Source organism: Martes martes (genome assembly GCF_963455335.1).
Source record: "Martes martes genome assembly, chromosome: 13".
NCBI classification, from domain to species: domain Eukaryota; kingdom Metazoa; phylum Chordata; class Mammalia; order Carnivora; family Mustelidae; genus Martes; species Martes martes.
The window spans coordinates 164,771-185,494 of NC_137901.1; the positions used below are offsets into that span (position 1 = coordinate 164,771).

Below are 20,724 nucleotides of genomic sequence, written 5' to 3' on the forward strand. Positions count from 1 at the left end.
TTTGGGGGGAGTCAAAAGTTATACCCAGATTTGCCTGTGCAAAGGAAGGGGGGGTTGGTGCCCCAAACCACCATAATATTCAGGGTCAACTGTAAATAGAGCAGACAGTTGCAAAACAGTGTGAATATTAACGCTAATGAACTGTGTACTTAAAAATGGGAAAGATGACAAATTCTTTATTATATATATTTTATCATAATAAAAAATATCTTTCAATATGCTTGGAACATTTAAGAAAAAAAAGAGGGCAAAATACTTCATTACTTACTTTATATTGACTGCATACTGAAATATTTTTAATATATGAGGTTAAATGAACTCAATTATTAAATATTTTTAAAAATCTGGCGGCGCCTGGCTGGCTCAGTCGGTTAAGCATCTGCCTTTGGCTGCCTTTGGCTCAGCTCATGATCCCTGGGTTGTGGGTATGAGGAGTCCGCTTATCCCTCTCCCTCTGCCCCTCCCCTGCTCACCGGTCGTCTCTCTCAAACGCACGCACATCCGCACACACCCTCTCAAATAAATAAAATCTTAAAAAAACAAAACAAAACAAAACAGCCTGAGAAGGTCTTAGAAAATACCAGTGAGGGCTTCTCCAGGGGCACTGGACTAGTGATGCCACATAGAGCCCTGTGCTCAGAAAGGCCAGTGCTGGGGTTTAACGTTCTGTTGTCACCATATTGAAATTGTTAATAATTTTAAGTGTGAATTTGTATTTTATAAAAGTAGTCTGATAGGACAATGGGCCCCAGGTCAGGAGCCTGGAGCTTCAGCTCACACGTGGTCCTACCTCCAGTATTCCTGGGAAAGATTCTGCCCCGGCCCTCCATCTCCATTCACCCCAACCTCTCTCTCTCCGCCCTCATCCTGAAACCACTCCCTCTCCCCTGCACCGCGTGCCACAGTCACCGAGCTGCCACATTCCCTCACCACCTCCACTGGAAGCCTAGCGCAGACTGAGGGAGAGAAGAGGTCAAGGTGGGGACCTCGAACCCTGCCTGGATCCAGGTACCACGAGCGCAGCACAGGTACCACGAGCACCCAGCACAGAGGTGCTGTCCCTTGGGAGTCCCCACATGCTGTGGGCTGGGATGGGACAACAGGCCTGCGGGCCAGCCCAGGTCCACATTTTCACTGTGCACAGTGCCATACAAATTACAGAGCCAGTCCCTACTTTAACTGACCAAATGTTAGCTTTCAAAAAACTCAAGAGACTCTAATGAGTAAGCAGGGTTTAAATCTACTTTTAGAAAAGAAGATAAGGTTCTTGGAAGAGTCTGTCTTCCCAAAAGTTCAATTTTTTCTCACATAGGCTTTCAACAAGAACTCTATAGCCTAAAATTTGAGGTCTTAACTCTGGGGACAAATAGAGTCCAGGACACTTTGGAAATTGGAAAAGGCAGAGTGACACCTCACTGAAATTTGACATGCTGGGTAAGGAAGTGGAGAGGACCACGGACAGACATTCCCTCAGCTCCTTCAGTCTCCAGGGAAGACTCTGGAGGCCTCAGGTTTCCAGTAAATTCCCTTTTGCTTAAGTTGGTCTAGTGTTGGTTTCTGTTGCTTGAAACCAAGAAATTCTAAGTACTACGGGGGATTAAGAATAAATGCATCTGATGTGGGAAAGAATTCTTAATGTGAGATTCAGTGAAAAGACAAAACAAAGCTAGTAGAGTATCTCAGTTTAATCTCCCACTTAAAAAAATCTAGAAAGACATACAACAATGTTAACAATGGGTATTTTGGGTAACAGCTTACAAATGAGTCTTCTTGTATCTATGTTTCTGCATATATTTTCTAATTTTTCTAAACTGAACTTCACATTGCTTGAATTTTAAACAATTTTATACAATACAGAACTATAGATTTAAAAAAGCAAAACTTTTCCCCCAAAAGAATCAGTAACATTTAACCCAATAATTAAACTAACTTAATAGTTGTAAACCATTCAAATCTCTCAATTTTCCGTTGAGAAGTATGTACGTATCTGTGTCAGCACAAAGTAAATAAATCTTGAACAAATTCAGATGAATAGACACATCCTTAGGCTGACTAAGGAAGCAGAAGTTAGTGAGGAATATTGCTCTATACAATGTCAAAAACGAAGGCTACCAGGATGAAAACTTTTAGTTATTACTAATGTTTTATCTAAAAATAAAACAAAACGAATTTTGGAACAGAATTCCATTTAAAAAGTCAATTCACCTTCAAAAGAGATGAAAGAAAGAGAGATGACAACTGAAGGCCATGCCTGACCCTAGACTGGGTCCCTCCCAGACAGAGAGGAGAGCTATAAATGATCAGACAAGATAAAAATACCAGCTCACTTCAGCTGATAACCATCCTGTGGTAATGTAAGAGACCATCCTTACTCTTCGAAAACACACACTTGAAGTATCACACACACACACACACACACACGAACACGCAAGTGAGAAAATGTTACAGCAAACAGGATAAAATAAGAATGATTGGTTAGGGGCGCCTGGGTGGCTCAGTGGGTTGAAGCCTCCGCCTTCCGTTCAGGTCATGATCCCAGGGTCCTGGGATCGAGCCCCGCATCGGGCTCTCTGCTCAGCAGGGAGCCTGCTTCCCTCTCTCCCTGCCTGCCTCTCTGCCTACTTGTAATCTCTGTCCGTCAAATAAATAAATAAAATCTTTAAAAAAAAAAAAAAAAAAAAAAAAGAATGATTCGTTAAAGGGTAATGTGTTCCTGAAATCACTCAGCCTCGTTTGATGAGGGTTAACAAACTGGGTTGTGGTTTAAAATTCCATGTTCCTGGAATACCCTTTCTAATTCTTTCTACTGGGTAAACCTACCCATTCTTAAAAACAAACAAAACATGGTTCAAATCTCACCTCCGCAAAGGCTACTCTAGGGGTGCCTGAGTGGCTCTGATGGTTGGGCGTCTGCCTTCAGCCCAGGTCATGATCCCTAGGTCCTGAGATCGAGCCCCATGTCGTCTCGATCCCACTGGGGGGGGGGGGGGCGGTCCCCAGCTCACAGCGGAGTCTGCTTCTCCGTCTCCCTCTGCCTCTCCCCCTGCTTGAGCTCTGTCTCTGTATCTCTCTCAAATGTATAAATTTTTTTTTTAAAAACCTTAAAAAAAAAAAAAAAGGCTACTCTAGCTTCCCCAGCTAGAAGCGATCTTTCCCCATTTCTCACTATTATTAAGTTTGTCTCTCAGCTCCTGCTAAACCGTCATCTCTCTAACCGGCGAGAGGATCCTAGTACCCTAATTCTCTGTATTCCTTCACTGTAATAAGGACACAGGCCCAAAGATTAACTGATTTGTCCAAGAGCACATAATTAGCTACGAGCCAAGATTAAGATAAAAGGCATCTCTTCCCCCTCCCTCCACCCCGTGATCCACGAACATTCTCAGTCTGTCTACTGAAGGGCAGCACTATACCTTCAGGGTTCATTTCTGGAGCATCTACCACACGCCAGGCATCACTGTAGGGGGTTCCCATATATTATCACTTGAAATACCCGGTATCTATATACATACACTTGGGTTCTTAGCTTATTTATATACATATTCTCTACAAATACTACTTAAATACATGTACTTATTGTAAGAAAATGATTTATAAGAAAGTTGTAAGAAATGATTTATTTATAAGGTCATTCAGATGATCAAATATGTATTTCTCAGATAAATTTGGTCTTCATTCACAGTTTCTGAAAATGCTCAAAACCATAAAGGTGCAGTGGAGGTCTTGTTATTTGTGAAGGTGACTTGTAGATCCCACCCAAGAGCGCAACTGGTTCCCAGGAGGACCAATCATGTGATGAGAGGGCTGGAACCTTCAGGCCTACCCCAACTCCTGGGGAGGCGAGGGGGACTGCAGGCTGGATCAGTAAACAACTTAATCAACCTTGACTATGTACGGAAAGCCCCATAAGAATTTTATTCCCCACTTTGGAGAACTCCCACACACAGGAAACCAGAACACCTCATGTGGTGTCAGAACTGGGTCCAGGAGCTTTCCAAGAGTTAGCTATTACTAACGGACTATGTCTGTACCCACCTGCCCAATCTTATCTCCAAATAACTACCTTGCTTTCATCCTCACGCATCAACTAGGACTTCTAAACAGACGCAAAGAACTCTGCGGTTCTTTTGCTTCAAGACTGTTCCTGAGCAGGAGTGTCTACCAAGAGCTTCCACTCCGGGATCTCCCCCACCCTTTTATTTGCAAAGGACTTTCAGTAATAGTCTGTTATTAAAAGTACTGCTCTAGGGAACCTGGGTGGCTCAGTGAGTTAAAGCCTCTGCCTTCGGCTCAGGTCATGATCTCGGGGTCCTGGGATCGAGCCCCGCATCGGGCTCTCTGCTCAACAGGGAGCCTGCTTCCTCCTCTCTCTCTCTGCCTGCCTCTCTGCCTACTTGTGATCTCTGTCTGTCAAATAAATAAATAAAATCTTAAAAAGAAAAAAAAGTATTGCTCTACTTGGGTTTCTACTTTTGTTCATTCATTCAAAACTCACCTGTTAAAAAATATATATATATTTAATGCAAATATTAAAATATTGATATACATATATATATTGCATATCTATGTGCCAGACCACAGCTCTGATCACAGGTAATACAGTGGATTAACAAAATAAAGAGGTCCTTGTCTTCTTACATTCGGGGGGGGGGGGCGGTTTGGAGACAGAAAATAAATAATGTCAGGTACTATGAGAGCTTTGAAGCAAAACATAGTAGTTAAGACAACAGAGAACAGAGAAGGCAGCATTTCAGAAGGAAGAGCTCTCTGAGGTTTTTGGCAGTGTCTGAACAGAGAATTACCTAGGGTCCTTCAGACAGAAACTGGTACTTGTCTACTTGAGTGCAAAAATCAATCCTGGCCATTAGTGAGGACCGTGGTAATTACTAGTCTTTCAGTATTAGACCACCTCTTTATAAATAAAATCAATCTGGATGAAAGTCTGATATTTGAAAATTAAGAAACTGAACCCTTCCCAGGCCAATACTATGAACTGAATTGTTCACAAGTCTAAAAAAAATTTCAAAGTAGACATGATCCTAAACATGTATAGAATCACCAATGGCTTTAAAAATGCACACCAAGCCTTACATAACAATTTCTGTCTCTTTACTATAGATGCCAGCCATATATTCTCAAGTTATAAGAAGGGAAAAAATTATGAGAACACAACTTATCAGACTATGTGAGTGTGAACTTAATTTTTAAACTTTTGTTAAAACTGCACATATTAAGTTCACAAGTCACACCACATGTGCACCCCCACGGGGTAATTACTCCCAACAACCCAGGGGGTCACGTTAGGGTCTTCTTTTGCCAAGATAACAAATAATTCAACACATTCTCTTTGAAGATCAAAAACAAATATATTTGATAACTAAGAACTATAAAAAGACCCACGTAAAAGTAACTTTAAAAATTTGAACAGCTTAAAATAGCTCACTTAAGTCAGAAAGACATAAATAAGAACTAATTATGCTCTCATGCAGTCATTTGAAATATTAGCAATTTCCACCTTGAGGAACACTCCCAGTTCAGATCTCACCTCCATAAAGCCAACCCTGCGTCTCCAGTGTCACTGTCTTCTCTTCATCTCACACCTGTATTCTTACCTTCAGCAACTCCTTGCAGCTGTCAAGCCCAATATCCACAAGAATGCCTTTCACCTTTTTTCGTACCTTCCTGATGTTGTCAAGATTTTCCACAGGAATCTGAAACATTTTTGAATTTTTTCCTGAAAAAAAAGAAAAAAGAAAACAAAACTGAGTATCTACACTGACCTCTAAATATTTAGCTGAGCAGGTAAAACACTAAGAACAGAGTAATCTTCAGGGCGCCTAGGTGGCACAGTCAGTTGGGCATCTGACTTCGTTCCAGCTCAGGTCATCATCCTGGGGCCATGAGATCAAGTCCATCACACTCCACACGGGGTCTGCTTGAGACTCTCTCTCCCTCTCCCTCTGCCCCTCCCCACCTCCCACTAGCCCTCGAATAAATAAATCTTAAAAAAAAAAAAAGAGAGAGAGAGAGAGAGAACAGAGTAATTTCCAACAAATTATGCTAGGACGACTATATATCAACATGCCAAAGAATGAAGTTAGACTCTTTCCTTCCATCACACACAAAAAATAACTCAAATTGGATCATACATCTCTCTACGTAAGAGCTTAAACTTTTAATCTCTTAAAAGGAAACAGACATAAATCTTCATGACCTTGGATTTGGCAATGGACCCTTAGATAAGACACCAAAAATCACTAACAACTAAAGAAAAAGAGAACTGGAGTTCACCAAAATAAAACTTCTTAATATTTTTATTTATTTACTTGAGGGAGAGAGAGCACAGAAAGCGAGCGCGCGTGCGCACGAGGAGGGGGAGCAGCAGCAGGAGAGGGAGAAGCAGGAGCCCAATGCGGGGCTCAATCCCAGGACCCCGGGATCGTGACCTGAGTTGAAGGCAGACGCTTAACCAACTGAGCCACCCAGGCACCTCCAATAAAATACTTTTATGCTTCAAAGGAAATCATCAAAAAAGCAAAAAGAGAATCCACAAAATGGGAGGAAACATGTGCAAATCACATTTTTAATAAGGAACTAATATCCAGAATATATAAAGAAAAGAACTCTTGTAACTCAATAATTAAAAGACAAATAACCCAACTTAAAAATGGGCAAAAGAGAGGTGCCTGGGTACACAGCCTGTCAGCTGTCCAACTCGTGGTATCCACTCAGGTCATGATCTCAGGGTCATGGGATCTAGCCCCACATCAGGCTGGGCTCTGCACTCAGGGCAGAGTCTGCGTGAGAGTCTCTCTCCCTCTTCCTCTGCCCCTCCTGCTCAAGCTCATTCTGAAAAATAATACATCTTTAAAAAAAAAAAAGAAGAGAAAAAAAATGGGAAAAAGATCTGAATTTCTCCAAAGATAATATTCAAATGGCCATTAAGCACCTGATTAGATGCTAAGCAACATTAGCTGTGGGGAAATGAAACAAAACCACAATGAAATATGTAACTTTATGCTTACTAAGATGACCATAATGAAAGAAAGAAAGAAAGAAAGAAAGAAAGAAAGAAAGAAAGAAAGAAAGAAAGAAAAAACGCAAGTGTTGGAAAGGATGTGGAGCGACTGGATCTCTCACACATTGTGGTAATAATGTACAATGGTGCAGTCACTTTGGAAAAAAGTCTGGCAGTTCCTCAAAAGATGAAACATACAGGTACCATATGAATCATCAATTTCACCCAAGAGAAATGAAAAACATGCACCCAAACAAAAACCTGTTCACAGTGTTCACAGCAGCATTACTCACAAAAGCCAAAAGGTAGAAACAAGCCACATGGCCACCAACTGATGAATGGGTAAATGAACTGTGGAATGTCCACACGATCAACGTTTGGCCATAAAGGAAGCAAAGTACTGACAGGTGCTATGATGTGGGCTACCCCAGAGGGGCACTATGCTAGGTCGAAGGAGCCAGACGTGCAGGACCACACGTCGTGGACTCCACTCACAAAAACTTCCAGAACAGACAAATTTACAAAGATAGAAAGTAGAATATTAGTTGCCTGGGGCTGTGGAGGAATGAACGGGATGGCTAAGGGGAACAGGATTTCTTTTTGAAACAATCGCAATGTTCTAAAAGTCAAGTGTGGTGATGTTTGCACAACTCTGTGAATATACTAAACACCAGTGAACTATACACTTTAAATAGGTGAATTGAATGGTACGTAAATTACATCTCCAAAAAGCTGTTTTTAAAATACCTAAAAACGCATAAAATTAAACTAAACCCTGTGGCACCTGACCAGAATAGGAGGTACAGGTATGACCTCACTGTTTTTCATACATACATATATATATAAAAAACACAGTTGCAAATGTCCGTGTATATATTCCATAGCTTTGTTCACTAAGAGAGTCCCAAAGCACTTACACAACCCAACAGCAGGGAGCACTCCTGAGGCCCAAATCTTTCTTTCTTTTCTTTCTTTTTTTTATTTACTTATTTATTTGAGAGAGAGAATGAGAGCAAGTGGGCTGCGAGGAGGGACAAAGGGAGAGTCTCAAGCAGCCTCTGCACTGGGTGCAGAGCCTAACACAGGGCTCAATCTCATGACACTGAGATCACGACCTGAGCCGAAACCCAGAGCTAGATGCCTAACTGACTGCACCACCCAGGCACCCCCCAAATCTTACTTTTTAAATCACCTTCCATTAAAAAGAACCAGGGCTCCTCACAAAAATGGCTGATTCTAGGGCTGGAGCATGGAAAAGGCAAAACCTGACAACAGTGTCCTGTACCGGAAAATAAGAAAGAGTGGCTCAAAGAATGGTGAGTCATGTCAAAAGGACTCCTAAGAAACCAACTTAAACAAATTGCCGCAACCCAAACACGGGGCAATTCGGGCATCAAATAAATGACAGTAATAGATTACAACCTGTGGCACTGAATTTTCCAAACACAATGCCACAGTACCTCCCGCCCCCCAAGCTCTTTTATAGTATGATCTTGGGGCACCTGGGTGGCTCAGTCATGATCACAGGGTCATGAGATCAAGCCCCATGTCAGTGCCACACTGGGCATGGAGTCTCCTTAACATTCTCTCTCCCTCCCCTCCACATATGCTCTATTAAATAAATAAATCTTTTTGATCTAATAAATAATCTATATGATCTTGACCTCAAGATAATCTATATGATTATCTTGACCTCAAGATAATCTATATGATCTTGACTTTGTCCTCCCCCAAAGTCAGGCATTTATGCCCTATCCCCTGAACCTGGGCAGAACTTTGTGGCTGCCTCAACCAACAAAGTATGGCAGAAATAATACCACGTGACTTCCAAGACTACAGCATGAAAATGCTACTTGCTTCTGCCTGTTCTCTGGGGACCAACATTCTTAGAATCCAGGCACCATGTCATAAGGAAGTTCAACTAGGCCACATGAAAAGACCACATGAAGATGTTCCAACATCAATCACCAGACATGTGAGTGAAGGTACTTCCAGACCCCTGGTTGTCAAGTCACCCCAGCCTTTGACTCTTCCCAGATGAGGAACAGAAACAGGCCATCTCCCCTGCTCTGGTCTGAACTCCAGATTCAAAGAATTACTGAGTTTTAATCCAGTGTTTTAGTCTATGAAGTTCTAGGGTGATTTGGTATACATCAACAGTAACTAAAATATAACCCAACAGAATATAAACTTAAGTCCATGGGGACATACATAATTAAATACACTGAAAATCTGACAAAGAACAGAATATGTACGTGATTTCCAAGCACCTCCCTAAAAATTACTTAATAATAACCAAAGGAAAGGGGAGCCTGGGTGGCTCAGCCCGTTAAGCACCCAACTCATGATTTGGGCTCCGGTATTGATCTCAAGGTCATGAGATCGAGCCTAGTGTCATGCTCCACACTGGGCACCGAGTCTGCTTCAGATTCTCTTTCCCTCTCCCTCTGTCCCTCCCCACCCACCCTCTAAATAAATAAATAAATAATCGAAAGAAAAAGTAATTCACAGAAGTCTGGTAGACTTCTTAGCCTAAATTAATAGACACTCTACAAAATAACTAGCCTATAACATTCAAGGGTCCAGACCATACAAGGTAGCACTATCCATAACAGCCAAAACATGGAAACAATGTAAATGTCCTTCAAATGGTAGATGGATAAACAAACATGGTATACCCATACAAAAGAACACTACTTGGCATTAAAAAGGAGGTAGTGGGGCACCTGGGTGGCTCAGTGGGTTAAAGCCTCTGCCTTCGGCTCAGGTCAGATCCCAGGGTCCTGGGATCGAGCCCCACATCGGGCTCTCTGCTCAGCGAGGAGCCTGCTTCCTCTCTCTCTCTCTCTCTGCCTGCCTCTCTGCCTACTTGTGATCTCTGCCTATCAAATAAATAAATAAAATCTTAAAAAAAAAAAAAAACGAGGTAGTGATGCACGCCACAACACAAATGAAGCTCAAAAACATCATGCTGTGCGAAAGAAACCAGATGCAGCAGCTCTCACACTCTCTGACTCCATGTATGTGAGATGCTCAGGAGAGACAACTCTACAGACACAGAAGCTAGGTTAGCAGTTGGCTGGGAGTGGAAACAGGTTTTTTGGAGTGTGCCAGAAATGTTCTATCATTAGACTGTGGTGATGGCTATACAACTCTACATGAATTACACACTTTTAAAAAAAGATCATGGAAGGAAAACTAAGGAACTATTTCCCACTGAAAGAGACTAAAATAAATACCATGTGAAATTTTAAGTTCGCTCTTTCACCAGAAGTGTTATTGGAGCACTGGCAAAACTTCAGTGGGACCTGAGGATTTGACGATAGTAACGTATTGATTTCCTGATTCTGATAACTGCATTCTGGATATGTGGGTGAACGCTCTTATCGTTGGAAACAGGCAATATTTGGGGTAATGTGGCATCTTGTTTGGCAAGTTACTTTCAGATGTTTCAGGGGGAAAGTTCTTCCCATTATACTTGCAATTTCTATGAATCTGCAACTATTTCAAAGTTTTTTAACGTGTAAGCTATCAAAGCTACAAAACAGGCAAATCAGATTAAAGAACACCAGGTTAAAATAACCACGCCAACCTTTTATTATCAGAATGATAACTTTTAAAGATTGATCATCACTGGCAGTGAAACTAAGTAGAAAAATCATAATTTCTACATGCATAGAGGGCAATTTAGCCATATCTCCCCAGATTTTAAATGACAACATCTATGAGTCAGCAATTTCATTTCTGCAGCCCTCTTGTGACCCCTCCTCCCCCAGCATATACCTGGTGCCCCTCCCAGTTTATGCTTCTTGCATGGCACTGTGTTACAATGATCTATTTATGTATCTAGTCCTATTAGATGTAACCCTTTTAGGGCAGGAATCATGTTTTCTTTGCACGTCTGGGACCTATCACAGAGTGTAATATACAGCAAGTGTTCACAACAAGGGAACGAAAGAGATAAAATAAAACAGGGCAGGAATCATAAGACATGCAGAAAGTGATGGGGCGCCTGGGTGGCTCAGTCATTAAGCATCTGCCTTCAGCTCAGGTCATGATCCCAGGGTACTGGGATCGAGCCCCACATCAGGCTCTCTGCTCAGCGGGAAGCCTGCTTCTCCCTCTCCCACTCGCCCTGCTTGTGTTCCCTCTCCCGCTGTCTCTCTCTCGGTCAAATAAATAAATATTTTTTTAAAAAGTGCTAAAAGGGGGGCACCTGGGTGGCTCAGTGGGTTAAGCCTCTGCCTTTGGCTAGGGTCGTGGTCTCAGGGTTCTGGGATCGAGCCCCGCATCGGGCTCTCTGCTCAGCAGGGAGCCTGCTTCCTCCTCTCTCTCTGCCTACTTGTGATCTCTCTCTCTGTCAAATAAATAAAATATTTTTTTTTAAAAAGTGCTAAAAGGTTCAAAAGACTATGGGACCATTAGAGTTGGAGCCCAAAACAGTCTAGGCAAACAGATCAGCATCAAAAAATTACTGAGGTAAAGGAAAAGTCTCACTATATTTGGCCAAAAGTAAGTAAAACCAAAAAAGGTATAACGGAATCAAATGGGTGGGATTGGGGGAGGAAGGGTTAACAGGTGAGAGAGAGGAATTCCCAGTGGGTACAAAGGAAACACAAAATTTCTGAGAAGCTCATTTGGAATGAGTTTTCCAAATCTCATTATCTATGTCAAAGCAGATCTTGGGTTCAGTAGGAGGAGAGGCTGAAGGGCCATTTAGCATGTGATAACTGAAGAATATTAAATCCTAGGAAATAAAGTAAAAAGTTAATAAAATTACTAAAAGTGAAATGCACTGAATTGGGTTCTAGCCTTCAAAAGCCCCACCTAGCGGGCCCTGGGTGCCTCAGTCGGTTGGGCCTCTGACTCTTGATCTCAGCTCAGGTCTTGACACAGGGTCAGGAGTTCAAGCCCCAAAGCCTCACCTAACAGAGGCGCTGTCAGGACCCTCGTGAGGGCGTTCCTAAAAACGACACACAAGGTCACTTTCAAGCTCACACTGGCTTCTCCGGCCAGAGAAAGCCTCGATAAAAATTACTGTTCGATGCTTTCCACTCAACTGGGTCAGACTTGCTTTCACCTCCTCCTCAAAGCCCCATGACCCTCTCTGCGCTCCGGGTTCCTCCTTCCCCAGGGCGGGCGCTTAAACACAACTGTCCAAGGTCACGACCATCCCCCTCCTGCCTCCGCAAAAAGGGGCTGCGTCCGCGGCTTGCAGAGGACAACGGCGGTGCGGGGTGAGCCGGGCTCTCGGACCGCGACCTGAGCGGCGGGGCACGCGGGGACCCGAGCACGTGCAACGCAGCAGGTCGGGGCGGGCTGCCGGTCGGGGCGGGCTCCCGGGGCTGCTGCAGGCCGGCCGGCTCTCAGGAGGACACGGACCGGAGCCGTCCGGGAGCGGCAAGTGGTAAGCGGCCCGCAGTTACTCGTTCAAGGCTTGCGACAGGGCCAAGGAAAGGTCAGTCTTCTCTCCTGAATCCGGAGAACGGGAACTTCTTGCTCTCAGGCGTGAGCACGCGCACCTCCTCGCCACGCTACTGCGGCCAACACGCGCCCGTGCGGGAGCGCTCGGACACAGCAGGCGGGCGCGGCCGCCCTCGTCTACCAGCCTCGGTTCACAGTCCACGACCCCACGCCCGCGGCGGCTCACGCGGACCCGCCGAAAACGCCGCTCCTGCGCGCGCGCACGACTCCCACGGCACCGCGCCGTGCACCGACGCCCCCTTCCGGAAACGCGACCCGCACAGCGAGGGCTCCGCTCCGGTGGGAGCCACAGCTTCGAGCGCCCGCGAAATCTCAGCCGCCCCAGGGGCTCCCGCGCGCCAACGCCGCGCCACGCTCTCAGCAGGAAAGGGTCTGGGACGGCCCCTCCCGGGGTCTCGTCCGCCCCACAGCGTCCGGGCCGCGCACCCTCTGGCAGGTCAGTCCCGGCCGCGGGGGCCTGCGAGCCGCGGGGGCCTGCGAGCCGCGGGGCGGGGGCAGAGCGCGCGTGCAGAGCGGCCCGGCGGTGCCCGAAGAGCGCTCCGACTCCGACCTCGGGAAACGTCCCGACCCAGGCCCGGAGTTCAGCAGCGGAACAACACCCAGTGCTCGCGGCGTCGACGCGCGTCCCGCACCTTCACCGAGCCACGCGCCTCGGGCCTGTCGCGAGCGCCAGCGGCGCGGACACGCGTGACAGGCAGCGCGGAGGGGCCGCCCGCACGAACGCGCGCCGCAAGCCTGGGTACAAGGCGCCCCGGGATCTCACGCGGTTCCTGCCCCAAGTCCGCCTTCGCCGCCCGGAGCCGGCCAACCGCTGACCCGACGCAGCTCTGGGTCACACAGCCTGACAGGTGCCCGGGGTCCCCTGCGGCCCCCAGGACGGCACCGCGTCCGCTTCTGCGCGCGGGAAGACCCCGGCCCCAGCCCAACGACCCGCGTCGGGCCGCCGGGCCGCCCCGGGCGGTGACGCGCGCGTCCCCGACCTCCGACCCGGGACGACCGGCACTTCCACAGCCGGACGCGCGGCGGGCCCCCGAGGCCAGCCGCGCCGCCGCCCCCCGCGCTCCCGGACGCCGCGCCCCCAGTGCCCCCCGCGCCCCCCGCACCCCGTGCCCCCGCGCGCTCGGTGACAGCGCGCCGCCCGCGCCCCGAGAAAGCCCTCAGACGGCCGCCCGGCGAGGGGCGCGCCCGCCGACCCGCAGCTCCCGCCGACCCGCAGCTCCCGCCGACCCGCAGCGCCCGCCGCTGACGGTCCAGCGGCAACCGCGAGCGGAGGCGCCGCCAACAGCCGGTCAGGGGCGGCCGGCGGCGCCCGGCGAGAAGTTAGCCGGCGTCGGCGTGTGCACACCCCCGGGCCCGCGCGCGCGGAGCGGCCGCCCCTGCCCGAGCCCCCGCCCGAGCCCCCGCCCGAGCCCCCGCCGCAGCCCCGCGCCCGCGGACCGCGCGGCCGGCGTCGGCGGCCACTCCCGGCTGCTCCCCGCACAGGCTCCGGGCGCCCGGCTGCGGGGAGACGCGCCCGGGGGGCCGCCCAGGCCACCGCCCGCCCCGCGCCGCCCCTCTGCGCGCGGCCCGCCCCCCGCCCCCCGCCCCGGCGACCACCCCCGACGCCCACGTGACGCGGACGGGGACGGGCGCCGGCCGGGCCGCCCACCCCGCGCCGGGAGAGCGTCGCGGGCTTCGCGAGGCGGCCGCGGGCCGCGGGCTGTGGGCGGGGCGGGGCGGGGCGGGGCCGCCGTCGGGACTCCGCGGGCCTGGGCCGGGCAGGGCCGGGGGCGTCACCGCGGGACTGGGCCGGGGTCGTACCTACCGCTGGGCGCCCGGAGCGCCGCCGCCGCGTCCCCCGCCGCCTCTCGCCGCGCCGCTGCGGCCCGCCGGGGCCCCGCGCCTGCGCCCGCCTCCGCCCCGCTCGGCGGGACCCCCGCCTCGGCGCGCGCCCACCCCCGCGCGACCCCGTCCCCTCCTCCCAGCACGGCCAGAAAGAGAAAATGGCGCTCGATTTGCCTCCGGAAGTGACGCGCGCCCTCATTTGCATGCCAGTACAGCCAGCCAATGGGGGGAGAGGGTGCATGGGCCCCCCCCCCCCGGGCAGTGCCCCACAGGACCCTTGGGGCCCCTGTCTGAAGCTGCACTGGAGGCTCTGGAGTGGGAGGGGGGGGGGCCCTGTTGTAGACCCCGCCCCTAACCCCCTTCCTGCCACAGTGGGCTGGGCTGCCAGCCTCTCCCTTGCATCCCTGCAAACTCTCGAGAGAGTTTGAGTAGGTGATGACGTCACTGGAAGGGGCGGGGCAAGGGGCCGTTAACCACGTGACCAGTCACGTGGGCTCACCAGCGCTTTGCCTTCATTTGCATGGCATGGGGCGGGGCCGGTGGCCGTGGCAGGAAAGGGTGGCCCCGCCCACATCTCAGAGCCAATAGGAAGCCGGCTGCGAGGAGAATCCCGCGCTGCCATTGGAGAACACAGCTTGGGCTCCTGGAGGCGGGACCAGCGCGCCCTCGGAATTGACACCTCTTGGGGGGCGGCCTGGATGGGGGCTCGCGACCTCCGCGCCCTCGTCTGAGAGCCCTGCCCCCCTCTCCCGAGAAGTCTGGTGTCCGGGGCGGCCCGTGTCCGTCGCGGGGAGGAGGCGCACCGCGCGCCGGACCCTCCACCGGCCGCGGGCGCGTCGCGCAGGACCGGCCGAGCGAGGGGCGCCCCCTTCCCGCGACGGGCGCACGTGGCCGGGGCCCTCCCGCGGGGTCGGGCTCGCGCGGGACGAGGCCTCGTGCACCGAGACGAGGCCAGGCTGCGGCCCCTCCTCCTCCTCCGGCCCCTGCGCTCCGCGGGGACCGGCCCGGCCACGCCCGCCCTCCTCGGCCCCTCGCAGCCCCGGAGCCTCCTGCCCCCGAGCGCCGCGGACTCGGGCTTCCCGCCTCGCGGCGCGCCGGGCACCCCCGCGTCCGCAGCTGCCGCGCGGACCTTGGAGCCGGTTTAGGGCACGCGGCGCCCGTGCTGCCCCCGGCGCGTCCTCGCCTGGGCCCGCCCCCCTCGCCGGCCCCTCGTGGCCGCCCGGATGACCGCGTCCGCCGCCCCCCGTGGCGGCCCGTCCCTCGCTCCCGGGACCACCTCCCCAGCGCGGCCCAGAGGCCGGAGCGCAGCAGGCGCTGAAGCGCGGGACGAACCGGCACCGCGTCGCCCCCGCGTCCTGACGCTGCACCACGGCGGGGCAGCAGCGCGAGTCGCCGTCGGGGGGACCGCGATCCCCGCCCGGGTCGCGCTGGGGCCCGGCGCGGGGACGAATCGCGGAGCCGCGTGGGTGCGGGGCCCCGGTGCGCCCTCTTGGAATCGCGGGTGTGCTTCACGGTCCGGCCTCGGGGTCCAGACCGAGGTGCTCAAGGAGAGCCTCTGGCCACACTCTCCGCGCCGCCTGGACTTCCCGGACCCGCCAGCCTCGTGCTCTCCGGCCATGGCCCTCACCACGCGCTAGAAACTCCCGCGTCACCAGCGACCCCACAACTGGTAGACCCGAGAACAGAGGGGCGTCCTCCCCCTTCGTCTGGGGTCCCGCTCCCGTCCCTGGCCGCGCCCAGACGTGCCCCTTCACCTCCGAGCTCCGGCGGCGCTGCCCTTCACCAGCTTCTCTCCCGCAGCCCATCCTGGACTGGGGTCTCCGGCATGACGCCCGCTTTCATTCCTTTTCAACACATATTCTTGACCCACGTCCTACGTGCCGGGCACTGCGCTGGGTACTGGAAACCCCACCCCCCCACCGCATTACTCTGCACGCTCTCCCTTCTTAACATCAGTTGTAGATTCAAATTGCAATACTTCGATCCCAAACCAATGTGTGCACCTCTCTTGTAAGCTTCACTTTTATCTTTCTGGCTGCCAACGGGGCAGCCCCACTTGCCTTTCCCACAGGCACCTCAGATGTAAAATGTTCCAGACAGCCCATCAGCCGTCTTTGTAATTACAGTAAGCGGTGGGCATAACTGTCCTTCATTTTCCCATCTCCGGTGTTCCAATGTTACATCCTAAACATTCCTCAAATCTGTTGTCTGACCAGCACCTCGGAATTCTGGTCGCCCCTGATGAACACCAACATGAGCGTCCACCTTATCTCCAGCGTCGGCTCCTCGGGTACATTCTCTAGGCAGCCATCCCAGAGACGTAGCCAGACAAACGGAAGCCCGCCCTTGCCCTTCCTATCTTCAGCCATTCCACATCCTCCCAGGATCAAGCCCAGTGGTCAGCATGGCACACAAGCTCTCCAAGCTTGACCAGTCCCTGCCCATCTCCTGCCATCAGAAACACCACACAGGGTCCATGGAGTGCCTGCCCTCCCCAACACGTGAACCAATTTTCATTCCACTGCCATTCGAAGCCGAGTTCTGCTGCCCTCTCTTCCAGGAAGATCCCCCTGACCACCACCACGCCACACAGAAACATCAGAAAATGTGCCAGGCACTTCTCCTTGGTGTTCCAGAACATTCTGTGTGTCTGTCGCTGTCCTCACTGGGTTGTCCCATCACCAGCTGCTAACGTGTTTGTCTCTCAGGAAGTACTCTGGCGGCAGGAACCGTGTCTTCTTCTTCGCCATTGTACTCCTGATGCCTAGGTTACTTGAAGAAATAACATAAGTAAATATTTTAATACATACAAGACAACTTTAATAAATGTTGAATAAAAGTTTTTACCAGCTTATTATTAAAAATTTTAAACATATTGAAAAGTTGAAATAATTATACAGTGAGTACCATCACCAAGATCTTATCATGAACATTTTGCTCTATTTGCTTTACTATGCAGCTACGCACCTCTTGATCCAGCCTCTCTTTTCTTATATATACGTTCAAAAAAAATTGCCGACATCAGTCCACCGCATCCCGAAATACCTCAACATGGGTATATAATGAACGATGTTTCAAACTACAGTCCACAGCTCTGAGGTTGAGAGGACTGTCCCTCCCCACTACAGAAGGAATGGGCAACGGGACCCAGCGGGACTGGTCGAGATTATGCCCAAAGAGTCAGGAAAGTGCCCGGCGGAGATGTCAGCAACTCATGTCCCAGCACACGCGTGTTTGCTCTGCTTTTCCTTCACCCACTTGCCGTCGGTACAAGGACAGATGCTCTGATTTTAGTTCTTTAAAAGTGAAGATGCTATGCTGAGTCCTTCCTACTCTGTCATCTTGTTCACCCCGTAATCCAAATCAGCATTTGTGATATAATTGTCCCGCATGACGAGAGCAATCTGGGTAACCACAGAAGAGAGGAAAATCGTGAACTAGCCCCAGAGCCTGTGCTATCCTTGTGCACATTTAGAAGCAGGGAAGTCCTTGGGTCTTGTGCTGCCCAGAAGGCCCTAACCTCGGGACAGAAGTGTCATTATAAAGTGGCTTTGAATGTAAAGAGAGGACAGAAAGCATCCTTTCCTCTGAGACACAGACCCGGGTGAAGACAGTGGGCTTGATCTCAGCCGCACCCGCTCCCGCGGCGGCTTGTCCCCACGTGGAGTCCGCACAGTGCACAACCATATCTGGCAGCACTGGCTGATCTACGAACACACTGTAGACAAGCTCATCTACGATAAAATATATCGCTGTGGTTCGTCCAAAACCACTGGAATTTCTACGGAAAAGAGAGAAAGTTACTCTTTGTGAACAACTTACATCTAATCATGCCTTTCTTGCCTATGTTCTATATATACTTTTTGTGTGTCTACTGGGTGCCAAGGAGACAGTGATGAGCAGAAAACAAAAGCTTGGAATCCCGTGGAGGAGAACATCACTAGTGAAATAGCTACAGAGTGAGACTCTAATTATAAACTGAGGGTGGGGCGCCTGCGGGGCTCAGTCGTTTAAGCGTCTGCTTCAGCTCAGGTCACAATTCCAGGGTCCTGGGACCGAGCCCCCCATCGGGCTCCCTGCTCAGCGGGAAGCCTGCTTCTCCCTCTCCCACACCCCCTGCTTGTGTTGTCTCTCTCGCTGTCTCTCTCTCTCTGTCAAATAAGTAAATAAAATCTTTTAAAAAATAAGATAAAATAAGCAGAGGTAAACACTCCTGCAGCACGTGAGCTCTCCACGAGTCTGCGATGCAGAAACCCGACCTAGAGCAGCGGCCTTGCGGGAGCAACAACCCGAGGTCAGAAGGACAAGAAAACACCAGTGGATCAAGGCAGCGAGACAGGGTGAGGGGAGGCGACTCCAGCAGCAGGGACCGCCCCTGCAGAGGCCCTGGGCCCGGAGACAGCGCGCCCTAGGCCCGGAGACAGCTCGCCCCAGGCGTGCTGATGCAGGAAATCAGAACGGCCAAAGTGCAGAGCATGGGAAGAAAAACACTGCGAGAGTAGGTGAGGGACCAGATCATGCAGCCACTGGTCCTAAGACCACGGAGAAGCCCAGTAAGTGCTTCCACCGGGTGGGCTGATGGAACTAGATTTGTATCTGAAAAGTACAGGTGGCTACAGCGGGGAGGAAAGACTCGAGATGGGAGGAGGGAAGGTGTGGGGGCGAGAGCCCGGGACTTGCTGGACTGGCCCAGGTGGGAGAGCTGGGATTAGGGGAGGAGCTGGGAGGACGAAGAGAAGCAGACAGCTGGGAGAGATATTTAGGAGGCGAAGTGAGGAAGACACGGTGATAGTTCGGACCCTGCTGTGAGTGAAGAGTCAGGAAGGATAGCACTGAATAGCTTCACACTAATCAGCCTGACCGAATATGGGCAGAGAACCTGACCAGACATTTCTCCCAAGAAGACATCGCAATGGCCAACAGACACACGAAAAGAAGTTCAACGTCACGAATAATCAGGGAAATGCAAATCAAAACCACAAGGAGATATCACCTCACAGCTGTCAGAATGGCTAGAATCAAAAAGACAAAAAATAACCAGTGTTGGTGAAGACATGGGGAGAGGGGAACCCCCGGGCACCGCCGGCGGGAATGCAGACTGGTGCGGCCACTGTGGAGAACGGCACGGAGGGTCCTCAAAGTATAAAAATTAGAAATACCACATGACCCAGTAATTCTACTGCTGGGTATTTACCCAAAGAAAACAAAAACACGAACTTAAAAAGATACGTGCACCCCTGTGTTTACAGCAGCATTATCTACCGTAGCCAAGATCTGGAAGGAGCCCAGAGCCCGTCCGCCGATGAACGGGCAGAGAACATGCGGTGCAGATCTGCCGTGCAGCAGTAGTCAGCATGAGAAGGAATGAGATGGTGCCGTCTGAAACACGGACGGACCTAGAGGGTATGCTCAGGGAAATAAGTCAGACAGAGAAACACAAATACTTTATGGTTTCACTTACACCTGAATCTAAAAAGCAAAACAAATGAACACATCCATAAATACAGATCACAAACCAATGGTTGCCAGAGGGAAGGAGGAGAGGGAAATGAGCAAAATGGGTGAAGGGGAGAGGAGGCACAGGGTTTCCAGTAGGGAATGAAAAAACCACAGGAGTAGAAGGTACGGCACAGGGAATATGGTCAGTGCGTCATAGCGCCGCACGGTCACAGACGGTAGCTATTCCTGCAGCGGGCACAGCCCACTGGAGAGATGGTCCATCACTACCGCACACCCGAAACTAAGCCGTGTGCCAACTGTGCTCAAATAAGATAAATAAGTACATATTTTTTAACACAAAACCTCCAAAAAGCGGGAAGCAGACCGTGGAAACAGGAAAGAGAATGAGGGGTCACAGATTTGGTCTCGACCACGTTGGGTATGGCTGTGAAGACCTCAAGGCGTCTGGATCTGAAAGTCTGGGGGAGAAATGTACATTTAAGGTCACCATAATGCAGATGATAATTAAGCTAGAAACGTGGAAGAGGAGAGCGAAGAACTGAGCACAGAGGTTCTAGTCCGGAAAAAGGCACTGGATGAAGTTGCTTCTTGGAGCCGCGTCTACCCTGTGATTCTGTATTTTAACACAATAATGAAGTTAAAATACAAATCACTTTGTAGACACCGCCTTCCCAGGTTTATTATGACAATATAACAATAGGATAAGCTTATAAGTTACATGGTTGGTGTTGGTGGGGTTTCGGGGGGTGAAAAATCAGGATTTAGGGTTAGATTTAGCTGGATGGACTCAGTTTGGATGATCCCAATTTTGTTGGCAATATGCAAAGCTTCATAGTCAGGAGCCAGGGGACATCTGCCTTCTGCTCTTCATCAGCCCTGACGGGGTGCTGACCTTGGCCATGTCAGTGTCACAGAGCCTGTCCGATGGGGGGCTTGTT

At 50.6% G+C, this 20,724-nt stretch overlaps 1 protein-coding gene across 3 annotated transcripts in view; it reads right to left on the reverse strand.

The window, feature by feature from the left end:
* Positions 1–14,406, reverse strand: part of ADNP2 (ADNP homeobox 2) — a 31,405-nt gene extending 16,999 nt beyond the window's left edge. Inside the window, exons 1-2 of one of the 3 annotated variants that reach the window (XM_080821247.1) lie at positions 14,307–14,406; positions 5,679–5,734 (exon numbers count right to left, since the gene is read on the reverse strand). In XM_080821247.1, coding sequence (XP_080677373.1) covers positions 5,679–5,720 — 42 coding nt within the window. In that variant the 5' untranslated portion in view covers positions 5,721–5,734; positions 14,307–14,406. Of the gene's footprint in view, positions 1–5,612; positions 5,735–11,845; positions 11,874–14,306 lie in introns of those variants that run through there. The other 2 variants (XM_080821245.1, XM_080821246.1) reach the window with 2 other exon arrangements.
* Between the last annotated feature and the right edge of the window lie 6,318 nt (positions 14,407–20,724).